General features: G+C 36.9%; 1 protein-coding gene across 1 annotated transcript in view; it reads right to left on the bottom strand.

Moving 5' to 3' along the window:
- LOC116286566 (uncharacterized) overlaps positions 1-20,245 on the bottom strand; it is a 72,951-nt gene that overhangs the window by 2,076 nt on the left and 50,630 nt on the right. Inside the window, exons 36-60 of the mRNA XM_089025448.1 lie at positions 19,345-19,535; positions 18,516-18,830; positions 17,725-18,015; positions 16,979-17,147; positions 15,968-16,152; positions 14,686-14,943; positions 14,338-14,391; positions 12,771-12,916; positions 11,857-12,204; positions 10,817-10,917; positions 10,390-10,476; positions 9,705-10,249; positions 9,366-9,584; positions 8,356-8,685; positions 7,859-8,113; positions 6,261-6,460; positions 5,604-5,937; positions 4,733-4,855; positions 4,349-4,471; positions 3,820-3,942; positions 3,257-3,379; positions 1,976-2,098; positions 1,324-1,442; positions 894-997; positions 72-479 (exon numbers count right to left, since the gene is read on the bottom strand). Coding sequence (XP_088881574.1) covers positions 72-479; positions 894-997; positions 1,324-1,442; positions 1,976-2,098; positions 3,257-3,379; positions 3,820-3,942; positions 4,349-4,471; positions 4,733-4,855; positions 5,604-5,937; positions 6,261-6,460; positions 7,859-8,113; positions 8,356-8,685; positions 9,366-9,584; positions 9,705-10,249; positions 10,390-10,476; positions 10,817-10,917; positions 11,857-12,204; positions 12,771-12,916; positions 14,338-14,391; positions 14,686-14,943; positions 15,968-16,152; positions 16,979-17,147; positions 17,725-18,015; positions 18,516-18,830; positions 19,345-19,535 — 5,274 coding nt within the window. The remainder of the gene's footprint in view (positions 1-71; positions 480-893; positions 998-1,323; positions 1,443-1,975; positions 2,099-3,256; positions 3,380-3,819; positions 3,943-4,348; positions 4,472-4,732; positions 4,856-5,603; positions 5,938-6,260; positions 6,461-7,858; positions 8,114-8,355; positions 8,686-9,365; positions 9,585-9,704; positions 10,250-10,389; positions 10,477-10,816; positions 10,918-11,856; positions 12,205-12,770; positions 12,917-14,337; positions 14,392-14,685; positions 14,944-15,967; positions 16,153-16,978; positions 17,148-17,724; positions 18,016-18,515; positions 18,831-19,344; positions 19,536-20,245) is intronic.

Below are 20,245 nucleotides of genomic sequence, written 5' to 3'. Positions count from 1 at the left end.
AGAATAATGAAAATGGCTTCTTAATTCGAGAAAGGTCTATAAAGCACAAGTAAAAAATAAAAAAAACTGACCTTTTGAGTAACACTACTATTATGACAACGACGATGATAACAATTGCAGCACCAGCTACTGATCCGCCAATAAGCGCACCAGGTACCTTGTCAATATTTTCTGTCGGTTTTTCTGTGGTAGAAGCACGAGTGGTTCTACTAATATCGTCGTCAACATACGCCTTAACTGAGAGCAATATTTTATTGGTGGCTCTGCCAATAGGAGTGAGAGATCCGTTAACTATATCAATGAGAAGACTCTTGTCAACTGTGTCAGTAACTCCAATGGCGACTCCTGGTGGGAATTTGACGTAGAATGCTACGTCAGCAATCATGTGATCAGACATGGAAGAGTTGTACACCTGTATCGGAAAACCTGGCAAAAGATGTACTTGATCACTAGTAAAGGTGATGTATCCATTTAAACGTCTGGAAAACAAAATAGTGGATATGTTTGTGATGATGATGAAAGGTGCTTCAATCAAATGGCAAATTTGTTTCAATCAATCACTTATCTGGCTCCAAAAAATTGCAAACGATGACCACTGTTTTTTGAATAGCTCATGAGGAGAAACGTTAAAACTTAATGAAATATTTTGTGGATTTGGGCTTCAAAAAATAGTGCAATATTTTCAAGTAAAAACCTGATCGCTCTCGTCCTCTTACAGACGCTGTACTTGTATTATTTACTTCCGGTCTTTCTAATATGTAGATTTTGCAGTTCATGGTCGTCTTAAACTGTTTGTTGTTTTGTATTTTGCTTTTATTCATTGGTTCTCCAGGACGAGAAGAACGAGGATAAGTGATGGTAATTTAATTTTTATTGTGCAGTTATTAACAAACCTTTGTCGTCTTTTCACAGGGATGCATTTGTAGTACTCTGCGCATCCTTTGGTAACTGCTATAGCTACGGCCTTTTTAAAATCCAAGTCAAATATCACATTCCACTGTGGAAAAAAAAAAAAAAAAAAAAAAGAAATAATTTTTATACAAATATTGTATTATCTACTCTTCTTTACCAATTGTATTTATCTTCTTTATTCTGAAGAAAGAGGAGAAGAAGAAGAAGAATAAGAAGAAGAAGGGACGTGGGACTCTTGTCCTGTTGGCCATGCCCTCAATTAGCTTTAATTATCTAGTTGTAAAGTTAGTAAATTAATAAAATAAATATTACCACACCTTTGCATGAAATTAGAAAGAAAAAAATTTAAACATTTAAAAAAAATTAATTATACTTAATGTTAAGTTTCAATCAAAAGCATCTTGTATTTACTTCTGAAATGTTAGTGTTTAGGATGGTAACAATGACACTGTTTTGGACGTCTTCACTTGAAGGATGTCTTGGTTTTGGTGGAGGTGGAGGAGGAGGCAGCGCTACTCCTTTGTCTGGTTCTGCAATTTAAAGAAAATAGAAATACATGCAATTATATACAATCAATGAAATACATATATGTGAATCGTCGGTAGTTTAATCATCGTTAGTGCTTATTTATATGCCTTTATACAATACCTTCAAAATAGTTTTTTTGGTAGCTGGTAAATAGTTAACTGCGAAAATATTCTTTCATTCGAGTGTCATGTCTTTAAGTTATGAAGGTTTATATTTCCAATATGGTAATGACTATGACGTAACTTGAGTAGTTTGAGTTTTTTGTGTGTCAAATTTTAATACAGAACGCTGAACTTTTTTTGAGAACAAATTCGCAAGAACCTTATGAGTTATGAGTGACAAGTAAAACGATGATGCTTTTTAAATAATACCTGTATTTCAGAACCAGGGCATAATTATTAAGTGATCGATCCCTTATGTAGTTGTTAATTTGGAAAGGGAAGCAAAATTCAAAACTAATCCTGTAATAGACTGTATAACCGATTGGTCCAAATATGATAATAACAAACTACGATAAAAGTGAATGGATTTTTACCACTACATCTGTTGTCAATCCAGTACAGTCCTTCTTCACATTGGCATTTGTAAGAACCAATCGTATTTTGACATCTCATTGTGGCCGAGCAGTTGAATGTCCATTCCATGCATTCATCAATATCTATGAAATAAACACTCATACTTTTAAGTCAGAATATACAATTAAAATGATTTTTTTTTGAGTATCTTGTTACATCCATTTTGATATTTACTAGACCAACAGATCGCAAACACGACCCAGACTACAGCATCATCAGGCCATGTTTGATATCTTAAAATTCAGACTTGATTACAGAGGCTTCAGTCGTATGGTACTTTATGTAAGGTACAAACACGTGGATTATTAAATACATATGTTCGTAGGAATAAAATACGACTAGTTGAGAGGAGGGTAGATTCGTCGGCTTTAATTATAATGTAAAGCTTTTCTTGTTAGGCAGAGATTACACCTTTCGGAGATGTTGTCGTAAGGACTTGCAATCAAAAATCTAATCGTAAAAATAGAAAGCGTTATCAAACGAATAAGATGAAAAGCCTTCTTCTACGACAAAAAGACTGATGAAAACAATCAACGAACCGACACTTTAGATAACAAATTCGGATTCAAGACTAAAAGATGGCCACCACAAAATGAAGATGTATATGGTCACTTGCAAAAATTATGGCCGCTTCAAATATACACAAGTATATCAAACGCATATCAGAAATTATGGAATATCATCCCTGATATATTTTTTACGTTGTCTATTACTAGGGCTTTCTGCAAAAAAGATCAAAAACATTCCGTCACTTCTGATACGAGCAAGTCGTTCCCTGACTTTGTATAGCCCAGAGGTTGTTTTCATTACCAAAGTGTTTACGAAATTTTCATTTGCATTTGTTCTGAAAGTATTGTATTGTCCCCTTTTTAAAAGTTACTTTCGAAAAATCAAAACTATGGCAGTGGACCTTTATTACAAGGCGGCCATGTTTATTCGCATGCGAATCAAAAACTTTGTTTAACCTGCAAAAATTTATTCTCAAGAACTTGAATGCGAGGCTATGCGTGGTAGCATTTATCGTTCAAACCAACATGACTGCAGCGTGAAAAAGGCTACTGGCTTGTGCAGAAACCAAAGAAATGCCGATTACAAAACACATGCAACGTTCGATCTGCTTCGTGGAATCATTCTAATTAATAATTTAATTCACTGATATTTTAATTCTTTTGATATTATTATATTGTACATTCGGCCACCATCATGTTGTGCTTGCAATTAAGTATATATCTAATACTTACCAACACAGGTTACGTTGTCCGAATCTAAACGAAAGCCAGTAACGCATGCACAATCGTACCATCCGATCGTATTTCGACACATTTGATTGCAACGGTGTTTGCCTGTTTTACACTCATCAATATCTTTAGAAAAATCGAAAGGAAAAAAAAAAAAAAGTCGATAAGTAGTTGTTTAGCTTAATCTAACAAGCTATTTTTGCCAAAGGATTTGAAAATTCAATTGCATTTGATATTTAATTTGTAAAGAAAAACCACCAGCTAAGTGGATCTTATACTAAGCAGTCATCTTCTAGAATATTCAAAACCATTTATAGATACACCATATATCTTTTGACTTGACTTGGCATGCTTGGGCTAACAAATAAACATGAAAGAAAAGGCACAACTTTCGAGATGTAGGCTTTATCAAAATTATCTTGGAAGCAAAGCTTTTAACAGAAATATAAAAAGAAAATGGCTCAGTAAAGAGATTCTTTTATGTCAAATTCTGTGAAACTTTGTGAATTAAAATCTGATTGGTTAATCCTGGATTTTATATTTAACAGTTTTTTTTTTAAAATAACCTGAGCAAGTTTTGTTGTCACTTTGAAGTTGGTAGCCAGCACCACAAGTGCAATGATCTACTCCGTTGAAAACATAACAGATCTGGTTGCATTGATGATTACCATCCTTGCAGGGTGACTCAGCTGAAAAAGATATATACTTCACATATTAATGTTTCTTGCAAACGCTTGGTAAGATGTATGTAAGAGACGAAATAGATGAAGTAGAATGTATTAATGCATCTATATCATAATTGGCAGGATCTACTACAAAGTACTTACCACAGGTATATCTGTAACTAAACTGTTAGCTATTCACTCTATTCCACTACAATCACTTACGTATGCATCTCTTGGGATTGGTAGGATCTACTGTAAAGTACTTGTCACAGGTACATCTGTAACTACCCTACAGCTATTCACTCTATTCCAGTACAATCACTTACGTATGCATCTCTTGGGATTGGTAGGATCTACTGTAAAGTACTTGTCACAGGTACATCTGTAACTACCCTACAGCTATTCACTCTATTCCAGTACAATCACTTACGTATGCATCTCTTGGGATTGGTAGGATCTACTGTAAAGTACTTGTCACAGGTACATCTGTAACTACCCGGAGTGTTCACACATCCTTGCATACAGTCACTGGCTGGATCGCACTCGTTCACATCTATAAAGACATTAATAATAAAAGAATAATCATCGTAGAACACATGCAGTACAACCATGAAATAAAATCAAAATTGATAATGACAAACAGTGCACTATTCAGCGACTAATACTCGTTATCACTCAACTAGAACAGTTCATAACACAAAGACACAAATACAATAGACCATTTGTGATAACTTTTCTTTGTGTATGTACCTTTGTGCTTGTTAACGTTTGTGAAAGTACCAAATCATTTTGAGGAATATAATACGATACTTACCGTCACAACTGCGGCCATCAATGTTCAACAGGTAGCCATGGTTACAATCACATGCAAATGATCCAGGTGTGTTAGCACACACTTGGGAACAGCCGTGTGTGGAGCCATCACACTCATCAATGTCTAGCGTATGAACCCGATAAAATAATGATATTTAAAGTTTCTCACAACGTTCTTTAGTTTTTAATGTAAATGGTAAAGGAATATTTATCTTTAAAATGCAATATTTCTATTAGGTGGTAGGAAGGTGTTAAAAAACTACTTCTAGAAAGCGAAAGCGGAATGTTTTGATAACGCGCAACGAGTCAAGAGTAGCTTAGCGGTACTAGAGAAGCTGGTCGGCTCCCACTGTTGGGGTCTTTAGGTTCTATCGGTGGACTCGGCATCCCATGTGAACAGAGCATGGCGCAGAATGCCTATTGTTTTAAGGACATATTCAAATTAGGGGCGCTGAAACAAAAGGAGTCCAATGGCATATCGTGATTGGTTATTGCCGTCACGTGAACTGAGCATGACTCATACTGAATCTTTTAGCATATGTCAATCATCTCAGGTATTTCTTTCTTTACCCGGGCTTTTCTCTAGTTTATTTACCTCTGCAAAACCTTATAACAAGCTAAATTTCAATTTGGTCTGTGAATTAGCTGTAACCTGACTTTGATCAGACCAGAGCTTGCTTCAGGGTATCAATAAAATGTAAAGGTTTTGAAGGTTCCCTTGCGGTGTGCTCAGTTTTGGAGCCTTCCTTTTCCTCCTCTGCGCTAAGTTCTAAAGCTTTCATTCCCCACAAATTTCATTATTCTATGGGCCAGAGGTTTGTTTACTAAAAAGATACCGAGCTCTTTCATTTTAAAACCAGAACGATATATACCTGAACAAGATTCCCCTTTACCCGTAAATCCAGGCGGGCAGGGTCCACATTCATATCCCGTAACATTAGCAGGAGCTGGTAAGTCTTTACACTGCACTCCAGGGTAACATGGCTTCATATTGACCTCACATGCATCAATATCACTCTCACAGAATCGGCCAGTGAAGCCACTTCGACAATGACAAGACATGATGCTAAAACGACTGTTGTTACGATTTTCTTCTTGATTACTTGTCAAACAGTCACCACCATTGTGGCATGCGCAAACGTGTAGCATCGGTCTTAAAACAGAGTTAGCCCCCTTGCTATCTTTGACGATCACTTCCAGTTGAACCTTTTTTAAGAACAAAAACAATTGATACATCAATATCCCATCCTTTTTCAAGATGTTAATAGGGTAGTGCTGATCTTGCGAAGCGAAAAATATGTCTGCCACTCGACAGCCATTTTCAGGGGAAAAAATTCAAGAACACCAGATCCTGAAGACCAACGAAGTATGGTCGAAACGTAGATCAAAAAGAACATTGGCAGAGTATATTCCCAACGAAATGAGTGAAATATGTCGATATATGGTTCGTTAGAAGGAAAGGTAAAAACAAATTTGCAGATTTGAGAGTATGGCACTACAAATTTAATTATAACAATTAATGAACTTACAGCTTTGGTTGTAACATTCCATACTATGGTTACAGATGAATTGCTTGCTTTCACGATGCCCTTGTCAGGTAAACCCGTAACAATGAACTCCATGGCATCACCATTAGGATCTTTAGCCTGGAAAGTAACTAGTTCAGTTCTGTTGACCTTCGCGTAAATATCCAAAGACGATCCATTTTGAAATGCAGGAGGGGAATTTTCTGTGGATAGAAACGAGCGTTTGTATAATAAATTAAGTATCATAATTACCGACACAAGGTGGAGTTAGTTGGTGCCAAGTGTTATCTTTGGTATTCGACAAGACTTTGGGGGCAAGTTCTCTCGTTGTAATCTATAGGGAGTAAGACCTTCGAGTGGTTCGGATGACCAATCATATGTAATAGCGGTAATGAACTGAAAAGAAACACTGAGGAAGAAACGAAACCCTGGCAGGAACCATCCACAGTATCTACAACGCATAGCATTAGTAACCAACTATCATGATTATATATTGCATAAAATGATCACGGTACCCACTTAGTGTACAGTGCCTTTAACTATAGTGCAGTTTTCACATGACTGTAAAGAGCTCTGGTCTGACAGTGCCGTGACCTTGGCGTAACTGTGTCCGCACCGTGTCTATGCCTTGTTCCTGGCATTTGATTGAATGGAGAGTAAGTTATTGAGCAATGTGATTGGTCTGGTCTATCCCTTTCTTTGTCACGACCGTGTTCGTGTCGTGAGCTTTTCATAGTTATACGAAAACGGCTCTATGAACACGAAACGGCTCTATGCATGAGACAATGTTACTCTCGGAATCCCAACTCATTAGTTTTTTGTTTTTTGTTTTTTGTTTTTTTGTTTTTTGTTTTTTGTTTTTTGTTTTTTGTTTTTTGTTTTTTGTTTTTGTTTTTTTGTTTGTTTGTTTTGTTTTGTTTTGCTTTTCGTTGAAATTTCAAATGAAAACTTACAACTGTTAAAAGTACAATTTTCTCTTTTTTTTTTACCACGGGTTATATATGTTTTACGGAGTACAATAATAGACTTCACAGTTCCATGCGCCTTCTTACAAGGTAACCGTGTTGGTGTGACCTTGCAATTATAGATAGAGACCTTTATCAACACTTATTGTACACGCACAATTATGCACATACCTCCATCATTGCAAGACTGTCGTCGCCGTTCTCGCTTTGAAGCACAGGCACCGCTAACTTTCAAGATTGCGCCGGGAACTGTGAAGGGGACTATTTGTTTTCTGATCAAAAAGGTTAACCAGGGCATGTTGACCGATTTGAAAATAATAACTCCTCTGTTTTGGGTAATGTTTATGGGAAACATTGATGCTCAGAGATTTTTCACCAATGCATCTAGAATATATTGCCAAACTAGGTGTCATTAGTAAGTAAAATAGATTGTTTCTTCGCTTGTTTGCTTCGAAGATTATAAGCTAGTTTTCTAGTTTTTCTAGTTTTTCTTCTCCAAAAAATACGAATTTCAATTCCTCTTCCTGAGAATTGAATAATTTGAGTTAACGTTGATCTGATAAAAATAAAATGGCCTTTACTTGCTTAGGGAATTGTCATAAGCCCTCCCAATAAGAATGGTTAGGTTTTGCTTACTCAGTGTACTGGATTCATTAACCATTTGAGATCCAACAATTTTGGTGCTAATTCCAAGCGAGAGGTCTTTGGTTGAAGCAGTATCAAACAAGCAATTAATGTCACCATTACAAGCAGCATAAGCTTGTTGTTTCAGGGACTCGTTGTAGAACTTTAAATCTTCGATGAACATTGGCACAAATGATGTATTTGAGAACGTTGAAACGTTTTCGCCAGCGTCATATGTAAACAAGGAGGTGCTATCGTTCACTTGCCCTGTAAAGGTAACGAAAAAAGAAAGGCAATTGGACCTCATATCATTGCATTGTGATATATCGTTTTATCGTGTTGTTTTCCATTTCAGAAAACGTATCATTCTCTTTAGAATAAGATTATATGTTTGAACTGTATTCATATCCACGTCCTTTTTCGCTCAAGATCTATTTACAATACCTGTTATCTACCTACGGTTCGCTTTGTAAATTCACAAATTAAATTAACCCTTGAAAAAAACTCACATTTCTGTCCAAACTGGAAGTGAATATCCTTGCTACTTGCATTAGCAGGTAAGACAAGTCCACTTGGTGTTGTCAGATCATCTGTTTGGTCCCCATTCCAGGTCCCTAACAACCCTTTTGTGTGGTTCCTGAACGATTTGGGCATTGCCAGTAAGATGGACAGGGCACCCTTTATTTCTGTTACAGTAAGTGAGATTCCAGATGGGAATGTTGCTCTGAATGCGTTGTCGTTAGGACGGGAGATGACGACAGACCCGTTCATTCTTAAGGATTGGTTAGTAAGGCTGTAGTAATCATATGCCTCTCCATCAACTAATAGTGTTATGTTACCTAAAAACGGAAGGTCGTCAAAAGAAATGAAATGGTAATTATTAAAGAGCAGAACCCCTTCTTCAATACATTCAGTATTAATTTTAACTAAAGCAATTGGTTGAACGTTGAAATATTTCTTCCTTTGAATGTTGCGTCTTTGAGTTAATATAAAGGTTTATACTTCCATTATGTCAATAACTGTGATGTATTCGCAGGCTCCATTAAATATACAAATTTTAACTGATTCACACAAATAGCATTTAAAAAGCATCATCATTATACTCAAGGTTTCTACAATGTTGATTGTAAATTTGGTATCTCATAATGGCTAGTGATAAGTATTACTAGTTAAAACAAATACACTCCAAAGCCTGGAATGACGTCACAGTCATTAACACATTGGAGCTATAGACCTTTACAACTTGAAGACGCAACATTCAATTCAAGGTCAACTATTCACCTTATGTAGAATCAATACTGAAAATTGTATATTATCAGGGGTTAGGTGCACTTTAACGATTACTGCGAAGAGTCAAAATATCAATAGATAATTCAAAAGACAAGATAAAGGGACATATTTTAGTCTTTTTTAGCTTTTCGTAATGCAGTACAAATTTGCTTAAGAAAGAAAAAACGTTTAGCTTCTAGCGAATATTCTGACATGCTCTAATAATTTATCTGTTCTTACTGAAAAATACCTTCGTTTTCCAATTTCATTTGCACCTTGCTTATATTTCTTTCTCTCGCCACCACAGCGTAAAACACAGTTGCAGTACCGCCTCCTTTTGCAAGTCTTGTTCGAGCTTGAACTTGGAAGAAGCCATCCTTTGCATCCATCATGACATACTCACCAAGACCATTAAATGTGTAATTTCTTCCATCGAGACTGACAAAGTGAGGATCTCCCCAGATCCAACCTGTTTCGAAATTGAAATTCAACTTATGATTCGACATGGAATTTATAAAGATTGGGTTGGATCAACACTAATTACGTACAGCGTTATTCTATTTTCATATAAGTAAAATGAATGACTTACTCCAAGCAGGAGGCTCATATTGACTGCAGTCTCCTGACGGTCGCTTTTCATAATACAAATGACACAAGGCAGATTGTACACAGCACCATTCATAACTTCTAACGTCGCTTTCAAAATGGTCACCGTATTGCATACGATTGTATCTATGGGGTGTGCCACCGCCTGGAAATCCAACAATGAGGGCCCCCCAATTAGAGGAATAACAACACTTCTGTTCCCATCCGTCAACCGAAGCAAATGTTGAATATGCACAAGGAAGGGATTTCCGCCACCATTTTGCTTCAGGGATGAATCTTTCATCCCACCAGGCCTGTCGACTAGTACAAGGACAAGGCTCGAGGTATTCCAGAAAAGGTCGCGGATCTGGCTGCTTCTTAAACCACTCTCTGCATTTCTGTTCTGCCCTCGCGGTTCCCGTTGACGTCTCTAAACGAAAGAACCACTTTCCTACGATGTCATGTGGGTGATTCTGCAAGATGTTGCGATTAAATGATATCTTTTGTCCTGTATTACTGTCAATGCTTTCAACGTTGACTGTTCCAGATCTGGATTTAACAAATTAAAACAATTGGATTAACAAATTTAATCTTGGCATATAAAATGTAACTGGCATGTATACAAAACTCAAAACGTAATATACTTTTGGACGTTGGGACACCAATCCAATTAAGTTATCCATATTTACCTCGGAATGATGTAGCTAAATCTATTTCCTGCGCTAAATCCAACTACAGGAAGTCCTCTCGAGTTCCAGAATCGATTGTAATTAACACTTTGAAAATAAATAAATAAATTTAAATAAATGAATGCGACAAACTAAAAGCAATTTTTTCAATGGTAGGTTATGTTTGTTAGGCCAAGATTCCTTAGAATTAACCGATTTCCAAGACAGTCTAGTTGCAAGGACAGTAAGACCGAATACGAAAGTCGAACTTAACATGAACCGAACCCAATTATATAATAGACTACCTCCTTATGATTCATTGATGCGTACGGCTCATGTGAATATGGTTGATATTGATGGTGGGATTGTGGTAGTGAATGATCGGCGCTAAATGCAAATGGCTGTATATTGCACCGGACATTTAAAATGATTACCTACTTATCATTACCTTGCGGTTGGCGCAGACCATTGAATACCATTGGGTGGATAGTTATACATGGCAAAAGTGTACACCCCATTAGTGATTATGACAGCTTGGAAAGTGTTGTACTACATAAATATATATATAATAAAATAAATTTCTGTACAAAATATTACAAATGAAGACGAAGCGATATATGTGTTAGGACATTGGGTATTTATGTAAATAAGTTAACAGCACATGGTTATTCTATTTGTTTAGGGGATATATAATGTGTATTTTGTATAGAAGCATCATGGCAGTACGGATTGACAGCATTTCTTTGTCCCCCTTTTGTGCGAGGGATCGCTGCTAGCGCTCATCATTATGATATCAGAATGCTCTAGTTGACATGAGAAAATCTCTCCAAAATGATTTTGTTATACGGGCCAGTTATTATTTACTGTGAAAACGATAGTGCCAAGATGGAAGCAGATTCACTTCCTCTCATCCCTCTGATAGCGAGTTTGAATCAATGAATAGACCCGTTTCGAATTCCAAATTACCGCTGTGTTTCTTGATTACAGACTCACTTGCACAGGGTTAGCCTCGAGCTTGTTCAGAATATTCACGTGTTCCAGTCAAGGTCCGTCGAGTTTCAAAATGTTTGTATTGTTGAAGTTGTGCATTCTTTACTTTTCTGTTGGCATTTGAGAATATTTAAACACTGATACGAGGCTAATCCTGTGCAAATGGGTCTGTAATCAAGGAACACAGCGGTAATTCGGAATTCGAAACTGGTCTATTCTCGAGTTCGAATTGGCTGCTGTTGGTTTTAGATAGTTTTGGCTTTTGTGTGTGTGTGTGTGTGTGTGTGTGTGTGTGTGTGTGTGTGTGTGTGTGTGTTCTTTTTTTTTTTTTTTTGTTCCTTACTCTTCTGTTTCCGGTTTTTCTCTATTCATTGTCAAAAAGTTAAAACAAAAAGGTTCTTGTGGCGGAAAGGGGTGAGAAGAGATCGTCTCGCATTGAATGCCTTCATTTGAACTATCCCTCTTTCCTAAACAACAACAAGCATTTTCGATAATTACCAGAACACGTGTTTGAGAATTCCTGTTAGCGTGACGAAGCCTGCTCCACGTTACAACCAAAACCCATGACGCTTGGAACTTTGTTCGGAGAGGCTGTGGATTAAGTCTGTTAACATCAAATGTTGCTCTTGCAAGGACGTTTCTTGTCTTCAACGTATTCACTGAAGAATCGTACACTTGATAGTATATATTAGAAATTCCTAAATTAAAGGAATAGATATCGACCAGTGACCAATAAGGTGCTAACATCGCTAGGTCTTTGTCATAAGACTGATGACTGCTGCCAAGTGTATGAGGCCAGTGAATATACCAGGGTGCTCCGAAACGGATCAAGCCGTTCATGCAAATCTGTGAAGCATTAAAAGAAGGTTAATAAACCAGTTATGAAATTATAAAAATATTCATCTCGGAAGGAGTTTGTAAATGGGATATAGAATCATGGAATGTTCGACGTTTGCCCTAGGCCTTAGACTTGAGTATAGAGTTTCGCGCGCAGTGATTAATCGAGCGAACAGTGAGACTGAGACGATTATAAATCCCCGAGCGGTAATTATGAGGTTTACCATAGTTTGCCAGAGCGGACATGATACTTAATGATACTAAAAGGTTTTTTTCTTTTTTTCTTCTTTTCTCTGATATTCAAGTCTAAAATTATACTAAGACAATTATTCACCCCAGGCTCAGTGCATATGGGAAGATATTCCCGGATATTCACTTCGCCTTCGGCGAATAATCGTTAAATATTCAGTGCCTCCGATCAGCTCGCCATTTTGAATGTTGATACAGTTTTTAGCCGCTTCTACTATGTATATATTACTTGCTTGATTTAGCAAATGGCCTTGTTTTCGAGTTTGATATTTTATGAAGGCTCTAAAACACCCCTGAAAAATTATTTCTTTTTAAGTTTTACTTACAAAAAGCTTGTAATGTCGTTTTTCGAAAATGAGGATGCCATTATCATTTAAAGCAATGGGTAAACAGCGACCAGAGTAGCGTGATGTAAGAGGAACAACACTGTCACCCTCGGGTGGACCGTAATCGTACATTAGCTTGATGGACTCTAAAAAAATCGATATAAACAGAAAAAGGAAAGAAAAAAAGTTATTTACTCGATAGACTTAGCTGCTTTAATTGCCTTGCACTTAGGGTACGGGAAAGTAGGATATTTCCCTAGCATGCAGCTTTGCGCGCCTCGACCAACTATATTATCATATTGAAAAGTCACGTGATCTACTCAATGCAGAAACATGGTCTATGGACTCGATTATGGAGATTATAGAGGGAAATCGTGATTCCTTTTCTATTCAATATTCAATATTCAATATTCTATTTCAAAATCAAGATCATCAGTATTGTATAAAATACTCAAAAACACCATTTTTGGTAAATCTAGGAGGTTCACGTCAAATCAAGGACGTAATACAAGACGAAATGAAACACATGGCGAATTTTAGTGGAAATTGTACTGGCCGTATCTCCGATCCCTCAAACGTGGAGCTAGTCTTAAGGTATATAGCATAGTATGAAGATTATACTTATTGTAGGTGTAGTGTCCTTTTTTATATTTCCTTTTCTCTAAGTTCGACTTATAGAGGCTTTGCACCATCACGTGATCATGATGGCAGTCATGACAGGGGGCAGGAACAATTGATTCTGATCTAACATGATTTACATTAGAAAGGATTCAGTTTCCCGGCGCAGGGGGAAAAGACTATCGTTAGGCCCCCCATTCATGGCTGCCATCACGTGATGGTGCAAAGCTCCTATTCCCACATAATTCAAAGCCTTAAAAACACTTCAATTGTCAAATCTTTTTCAAATCATACAATTATTGATACGACATATTTTGATTTTTCCTAAGGCAAAAATTACAAAAATACCAAACTAGGTCCCAGAGAAAAATCATCAGTATGGATGCAGAAAATCTTTAATAAGCCAAAAGCTGTTGTTTTTGTTTGGCGAGAAATTCGAGGAAAATCGCCGTCGAGAGGAAATTTTTCAAACGTTGAATACAGATGCATAATGAGTACGGCGCGCAAAGCATACTAGTCAAACATCCTCCTTTGTGTACGGCTAAATAATTCACAGATTGCGGATTGGAGTATTAGGTCTCGTGCTGGAAGGAAAACAGGTGCGGAAACCTTGAACAAACCCTTGAATCAAGGAAGAGACTCTAAGACCCCAGGGCAGTCAAAAGGGTTGGGGTTCGGGTTAGAGGTGAGATTAAAGTACCATTACACAAACCTTCACTCTTCCCCTTTATTAAATTGATTTATTCCGCTTTTCTTCATATTTTTTGTCGCCCATCATTTTGGACTGCACTTTTTATTTTCTCAATTAAAATTACGCTTTGTATTGTTCTTTAAAGTATAGGAGAAGCAGGCCGTAATTTAGATGATATCAATAGTAATAATATCTATAATAAAAGAAATGAAGCTCTTAAAGTATAATTTTAAGAACAATTATTTTCAAGAAGTTTACCAGTTGGGGTTGGCGATGGCGACTCTGTTTCTTCTGGTTTTGGAGTTGTAAAAACTAAAACAAAAAAAAATTGTTAGGCAAAACAGAAAAACTAAGAAAATGTATGGTCAAACCAGATGGTTTTTATTCTTCAAGAAACTGGAATTACTTTATTCATGAGCAAGGAATCTTGTACTGATTCGCATACCGTTTTAACAAGAGATAAACACGGGCTATATTCATATATAAGCATCCGCGAACAGGTGAAACGAGTATTGTGTTCTTAGAGCCAATCCGGCACACTGCGCATAGGTAGATGATTGTATAATAACAAAATAAACCTATAACTTCTCGCTTTTCTATACTTACGTCTATTTGTAACGAAATCAAACGCATCACTTCCATAGGCTTTCTTTTCATCACTACCAACAACTCTTACTTGGTAATTTCCGAGTGGCGTAAGGTTTGTTATTGTAACGCGTGGACTAGAAGTCGACATCACATTCCACGAATCATAGCTTTCCATTTCTTTGTAGAGGACTACAAACTTTGATATTCCTACAATCGATGTGTTCCAATACAAATGGGCTTCAGTTTCGGTGACTCTTTCTTCGTGTAGGTTGATGACTGAAAAAAGTTTAACAATTTCGGATTATGGATAACCTTTTGTATCAAAGAACTGATATAGCTTAGTCTGATCTATTTGATATAAATAGACTTTTACGAGCAAAAGAGCATAACATTTTGGACATTTTGTTTAAGTTAACGAAAAAAGTTCGTGCTTTTTCTGTTGTCAAACTCACGTAAGCAAATGATTTTCCACGGGGGGGGGGGGGGGGGGGAGGGAGGGGGGGGGAGGGGACTCCCATATTGACGGGCGGGGATACTCATGGTATCTTTTAGGGGTAGAAATCGAGGATCTGGTATCTTTTAGGATGGCTAAAAGATTTTGGGTCATTTTAATCCAAGCTGGTATCTTTTAGAGTATTTTTTTGAGATAACAAGATATTACCTAGCAATAGCGCAATGACAACTTTAATTGGCTTTAATCGTATAAGTTCAAAACTATAAATTTGTTTAATTTCAGCTGGCATCTTTTAGGGGTAAAAATCGTATGCTGCCTCACCCACCTTTGTAAGACTCATTTTGGAAATTTCAGACGAGCACCCACCACCCAGAGTTCCCCTCCCCCGGGGATGATTTGCTAAAAACAATTCTATGCCGGCTACATTTTTTACTTTTCTAATGACAACCCCAACAACAACAACCACAACTAATGCTAATATCACCAGTACTACTACTACTACAATTAATGCCAACACCACTACCTTCACCATTACCATTAATTACCAGTTAACGCCACCGCAACATGCCCCAGTGGGCTTTATTTGTTTATAAACATATCAAACAAATTCAACAAAATTACCATATCTAAACATCTCAGGTTTTCTGAGCCAAAGGAGACAAATGATAAGCCATAAGGATCAGTGGAGATGACACCTAGATTATTTTTTATTTAAAATCATTATATCCACAATCACGGTAATCGATCCTGTGATGACCCCATAGCTATACCGTATTTCGCCTATAAGCTCTTATCTCTATTGGCTCCGACAACCCGTTTTTGAACTAGCTGTGTAGCAAAAGATACCTTTTGATTTTTCCTCAATTACGAAGTAATTTGCATGGAAGCCTTTTTTCTCGATACCACCATCGGACAGCATTCTAACCACAGCGTATCTTTTGGCAATGTTGATCCCATAGGGATCCTTATTTCCGCAGCTCTTTTCTAGCACCAAGTTGCCTTTTTCATCGTTAATGTTTACGAATTCGTTTCTAAAAGGAATACCACATCGTCAATCAACTTTGGAATTCTCCTAACCTCGTTATTACATTTTGGAATCAATCATATCATTCAAATACTTTAGTTCGTTTGGAAAGTTAGTCTAACATTGGCCCCTCCTATCTCCACCCTCTATTGGATAAGTTCCAAACAACTTTCACATCTCACGGGCCTAGATTTAATGGGGAAAAAGGTGGCGTGAAGTTCTCTGGTATCCACCACCTCTATAAGTGAAATCCTGGATTTCTTCTTCAAATATTCTCCAAAACTAAAAATCAAAAATAAATGTAATCATACAAGTATGACTCTTTGCGAAAGAAAATGACCCTGGCACACGGGAGGTTTCCCCATGTAAACGCTTTAACCTGTCTAACCGAGAAAACTTTTTCGTTTGAGCATGCGTATCTCTATTAAAAGCAATAGTTGTCCCGGGTTTATAGGGACAACTTCTTTCCATATGATTATGGCGTTTATCTCGGATAAAAGGGTATCCCTGCTACCAGGGACAAGTTTTCTACCAGTAGTAACCCTTCTAGCAGAGGCAAAGCAAAACTTGTATCGCATGTAAACGGTCGAAATGAAAATACAAAGAAGTTAGGGAAAGGTTGACTCCCCCAGCGTACCCGGGGAAGAGGGTATTCCTTTTATCCGGGACAACTTAGTTCCCATGTAAACGGCACCCGAGAGGGAAGGGTATTTCCGTCGGTATACCCCCAACCTAAATCCATTAAATCGGGTCCCTATTTTGGACCATTATTTTGACCTTGCCCCTAAATATCTAGGCTCCCTAACATGAGTTACCCAGAAGAATATTAGTACCTGCAACCATGCCCTTCTTCTAATTCGAATGAATTGAAGACGATGTATAAGTCTTCGAAAGCCAGATCTTTTCCTACTGTCCACGTACAATTAGTGTTACTTGGATAGTTGTCTGGGTAATTTGGACTTGTAAAGGTACCAAAGTTTCCAGGTAATTTTTGGTCACAGCCTTATGAAAACGTAATAAATAATATAACTAACTAAAAAGTGTGGGTCATCATTGCCCATCTAATTTGACTTGGTGCTTGTTCATTTGGGTAAAAAAATATCAGAAAAAATGGAAATGAAACAATGAATAAATTGGTGATGGATGGAAGGTAAAATGGATAGATTCGTATGATTGTTTTAGAATTGGAAAATTAGAGAAGATTTAAAAAGTTTAGGCTATCTTCTGATTTCGATGAAAATGAAACCAACACTAAAGAAAAAAAAGAAAGCTAGTGAATTCAGTGCACGAAGCATTAATGATGGGAATGATATAAGAAGCTCGCCAACCATGCAATGAAAGGTGTTGGAGGTACTAGAGTTCCGTACAAGAGCGTTAGCGATGTAAATGTACTCATTTGGATTTAAGGATGCAAATGAGTAAAAAAACGCAATGGAGCGATCATCTTTATTCTTCGCTGCTAGCTCCATGCACGTGTCTTCACTTCTACATTACGTGCAAATGTAACTAAGCCAATTGCTACGACAATATTGCATCGTTGTTATATTACATATCAAACAAACAAACCATCGCAATTCACCTGTTCTTGCAAATATCCCACGACTTCGTGGTCCTTCGCCAATTCTTGTAACCCCCGCCACCTCTACACGGTATTGAGTAAACATTTGAAGTCCCTTGAGAATAATGGAAGTCTTGTTCGACTTGATAAACGTGCTATTAAAGGAAAGTCTCGACCAAGCTACTTGATAGTAAATACGGTATCCAAGTATAACACCGTGAATGAACTGCCGAGGTATGTGCTGCCATTCGACGAGAATGCTATGTAAACCGGCAGTTTGTGCAAGCACACTTAAAGGAGCTTTACTAGGAACTGAAACGAACACGAATAAGATGGGTATTAGAGGGTAATATCAATATCATTGTGAACTGAACGGGCTGCCGCAGCTTTAGGTGGCATCAGTCTAGGAATAGTACTTTGGATATTCAAACGACTAGGAATTGTCAAACTAGTATAGACGGACTGCATATCCATTTTGAGGCCGTCATTGGTTTTTATTCCTACTCCGGATCCAAAATGCATATATTTGAATCTCATCTTATAAAACGAAAGTAAATGCGTAGATTTAGGGACATTCACTTATGTTGCGTGTGACCGTTACCAAGAAAGATTTTGCAGCAAGGAAACAGCTATTCGCGTGCTATATCACGCTGCATGGATTCCACCTGGTTTCAATTTGTTCATGGGTACTGAGTTTAAGGAAAAAACCTAAATTTAAACATGTATCATACTCGCCGCAATGTAACATTTTCTGTCAAAAAAAAAAAAAAAAAAAAAAAACGATTTTAATTTGCAATAACTTTGTTTCTCACCATCATCAAGGGTCGTTAATTTGACTTCCTGGCTTCTTTTCACTGTTTCATTCCAATTAGCTAAACTTGCATTTGAAGAATTGTCAATAAAAGCCAGTATCTGAATGCTGTAATCCGTATATGGAAATAGGTTTGTAAGCTGTGCACTTCTACCTTTGCCATTTGTCGTTTCTGCGCTTATATTAGTATTCCAACTGCTTATGGCCATATATTTATCAACCCTTACACTCTTATCTGGATAATCAGACCATTGGGCGTCTATCGTTGTTGAATTTTTGCTAAGCGCAGAAATATTCCACTTTGGAATGATAGGTACTGAAAAAAAAAATCAAAACATTATCGCAATTATTGGAAAACAATTGAAAAAAACAAGGTTAAGTAAAAGAAATGAAAAAGAAAGGAAGGAATAGGAAAAGAATTGAAAGCAAAAAAACTTATGTAAATGAGACTTAAATAAGTGAACTGAAGGTGTGCACCGCTATTCGGCGCTACCGCTCACCAATACAACCCATATTCTAATCCCGAGCTCGGTGTTGTATTTGAATGTTAGAGTTATTTGTTGGTTCATGACTTGAAAAAGAAATTTGCTATGGTTCATCAGCTAAATCGTAAGTACAATTGCTGTAATACAATTGCCTTCGGTACGACAATTGCTGGAAGACAATTGCTGTACGACAATTGCTGTTTACAAGACAATTGCTGTAAAACACTAATTGCTGTAAGACAATTGTTGCTAATTAACCAAACGAAAGAAATTGTATAAGGGATTCTGGTTGTTGTAATGCAGAAGGTCTTCTGCAATAACAAAAACAAAAAACGCTATCATTACCACTTTCGATGCCGTTGTTGAAGACGTAGTAATTTGCTTTCATAGAAGCTTGTTGACGCCATGTCCATCTTTCATGAACGTAATAATGCACTATAGCTGAACCAAACGAAATGAATGTGAATGATTGTCGTATTCCACATATTTCATCAGCCACATTCCCTTGCCCATCTGTAAGGGTCACATAGTTTTCGCTGAAATTGATACAAAAATTCGTTGTGACTATTAATAGCACGTTTTCATGATGGCACCATTTGACTACCACTACCAAAGTGCTCCGCGAATTTCCTTTCTTATTCAAATTTTCCCATAAGAATAGTAAAACAATTGCTGCTAATTACGAAACAAATGGAATTCTGGTACATTTGACGCCATATTGCAAATGGCCTATTACATCTATTTTAACAGTTGAAAAACTGTTAAAACAACTGACTACCTAGATAACGATGGCATTTATAAAATTCCCTCAAAGAACAGAAAAAGTCCAAAAGACAACTTATTCACATCTAAAAAAAGAATTTTAAACGGTAAGAACAGACGAAACAATAAATAAAGAAGTGCAAGTCATACTGACAAGAATCCGGTTACATTAAGCAATTTGTAAACATGGCACGGCTTTGAATGATTTGACAACAAAGTATTTGTATAAAATGAATTATCTCTCATTTAATTTTAAAAAATGATCCCAAGAACTGATAAGGTAAGAAATATTGTAAAGAGACATTTTGACAGTAATAATAGAGACAAAAAGCTATAGAAGTAGAGTTTAAGCTTTTACGTTATTCGAGACGAGCTAGCAAATATGAATGAAAATAGTGCTGCTGGTTTACCGTCGCCTTGTACAGTAAAGTTTTCAATGTCATTTTTTGTTTTCAATACTATAATATTAGCTAGTAGGATTATG

The sequence above is a fragment of the Actinia tenebrosa genome, unplaced genomic scaffold (genome assembly GCF_029948245.1).
Source record: "Actinia tenebrosa isolate PJP-AT-01 unplaced genomic scaffold, QUT_ActTen_1.0 utg344__unscaffolded, whole genome shotgun sequence".
NCBI classification, from domain to species: Eukaryota; Metazoa; Cnidaria; class Anthozoa; order Actiniaria; family Actiniidae; genus Actinia; species Actinia tenebrosa.
The sequence above is the reverse complement of the archived record's forward strand: the minus strand, read 5'-3'. Positions and strand labels throughout refer to the sequence as shown.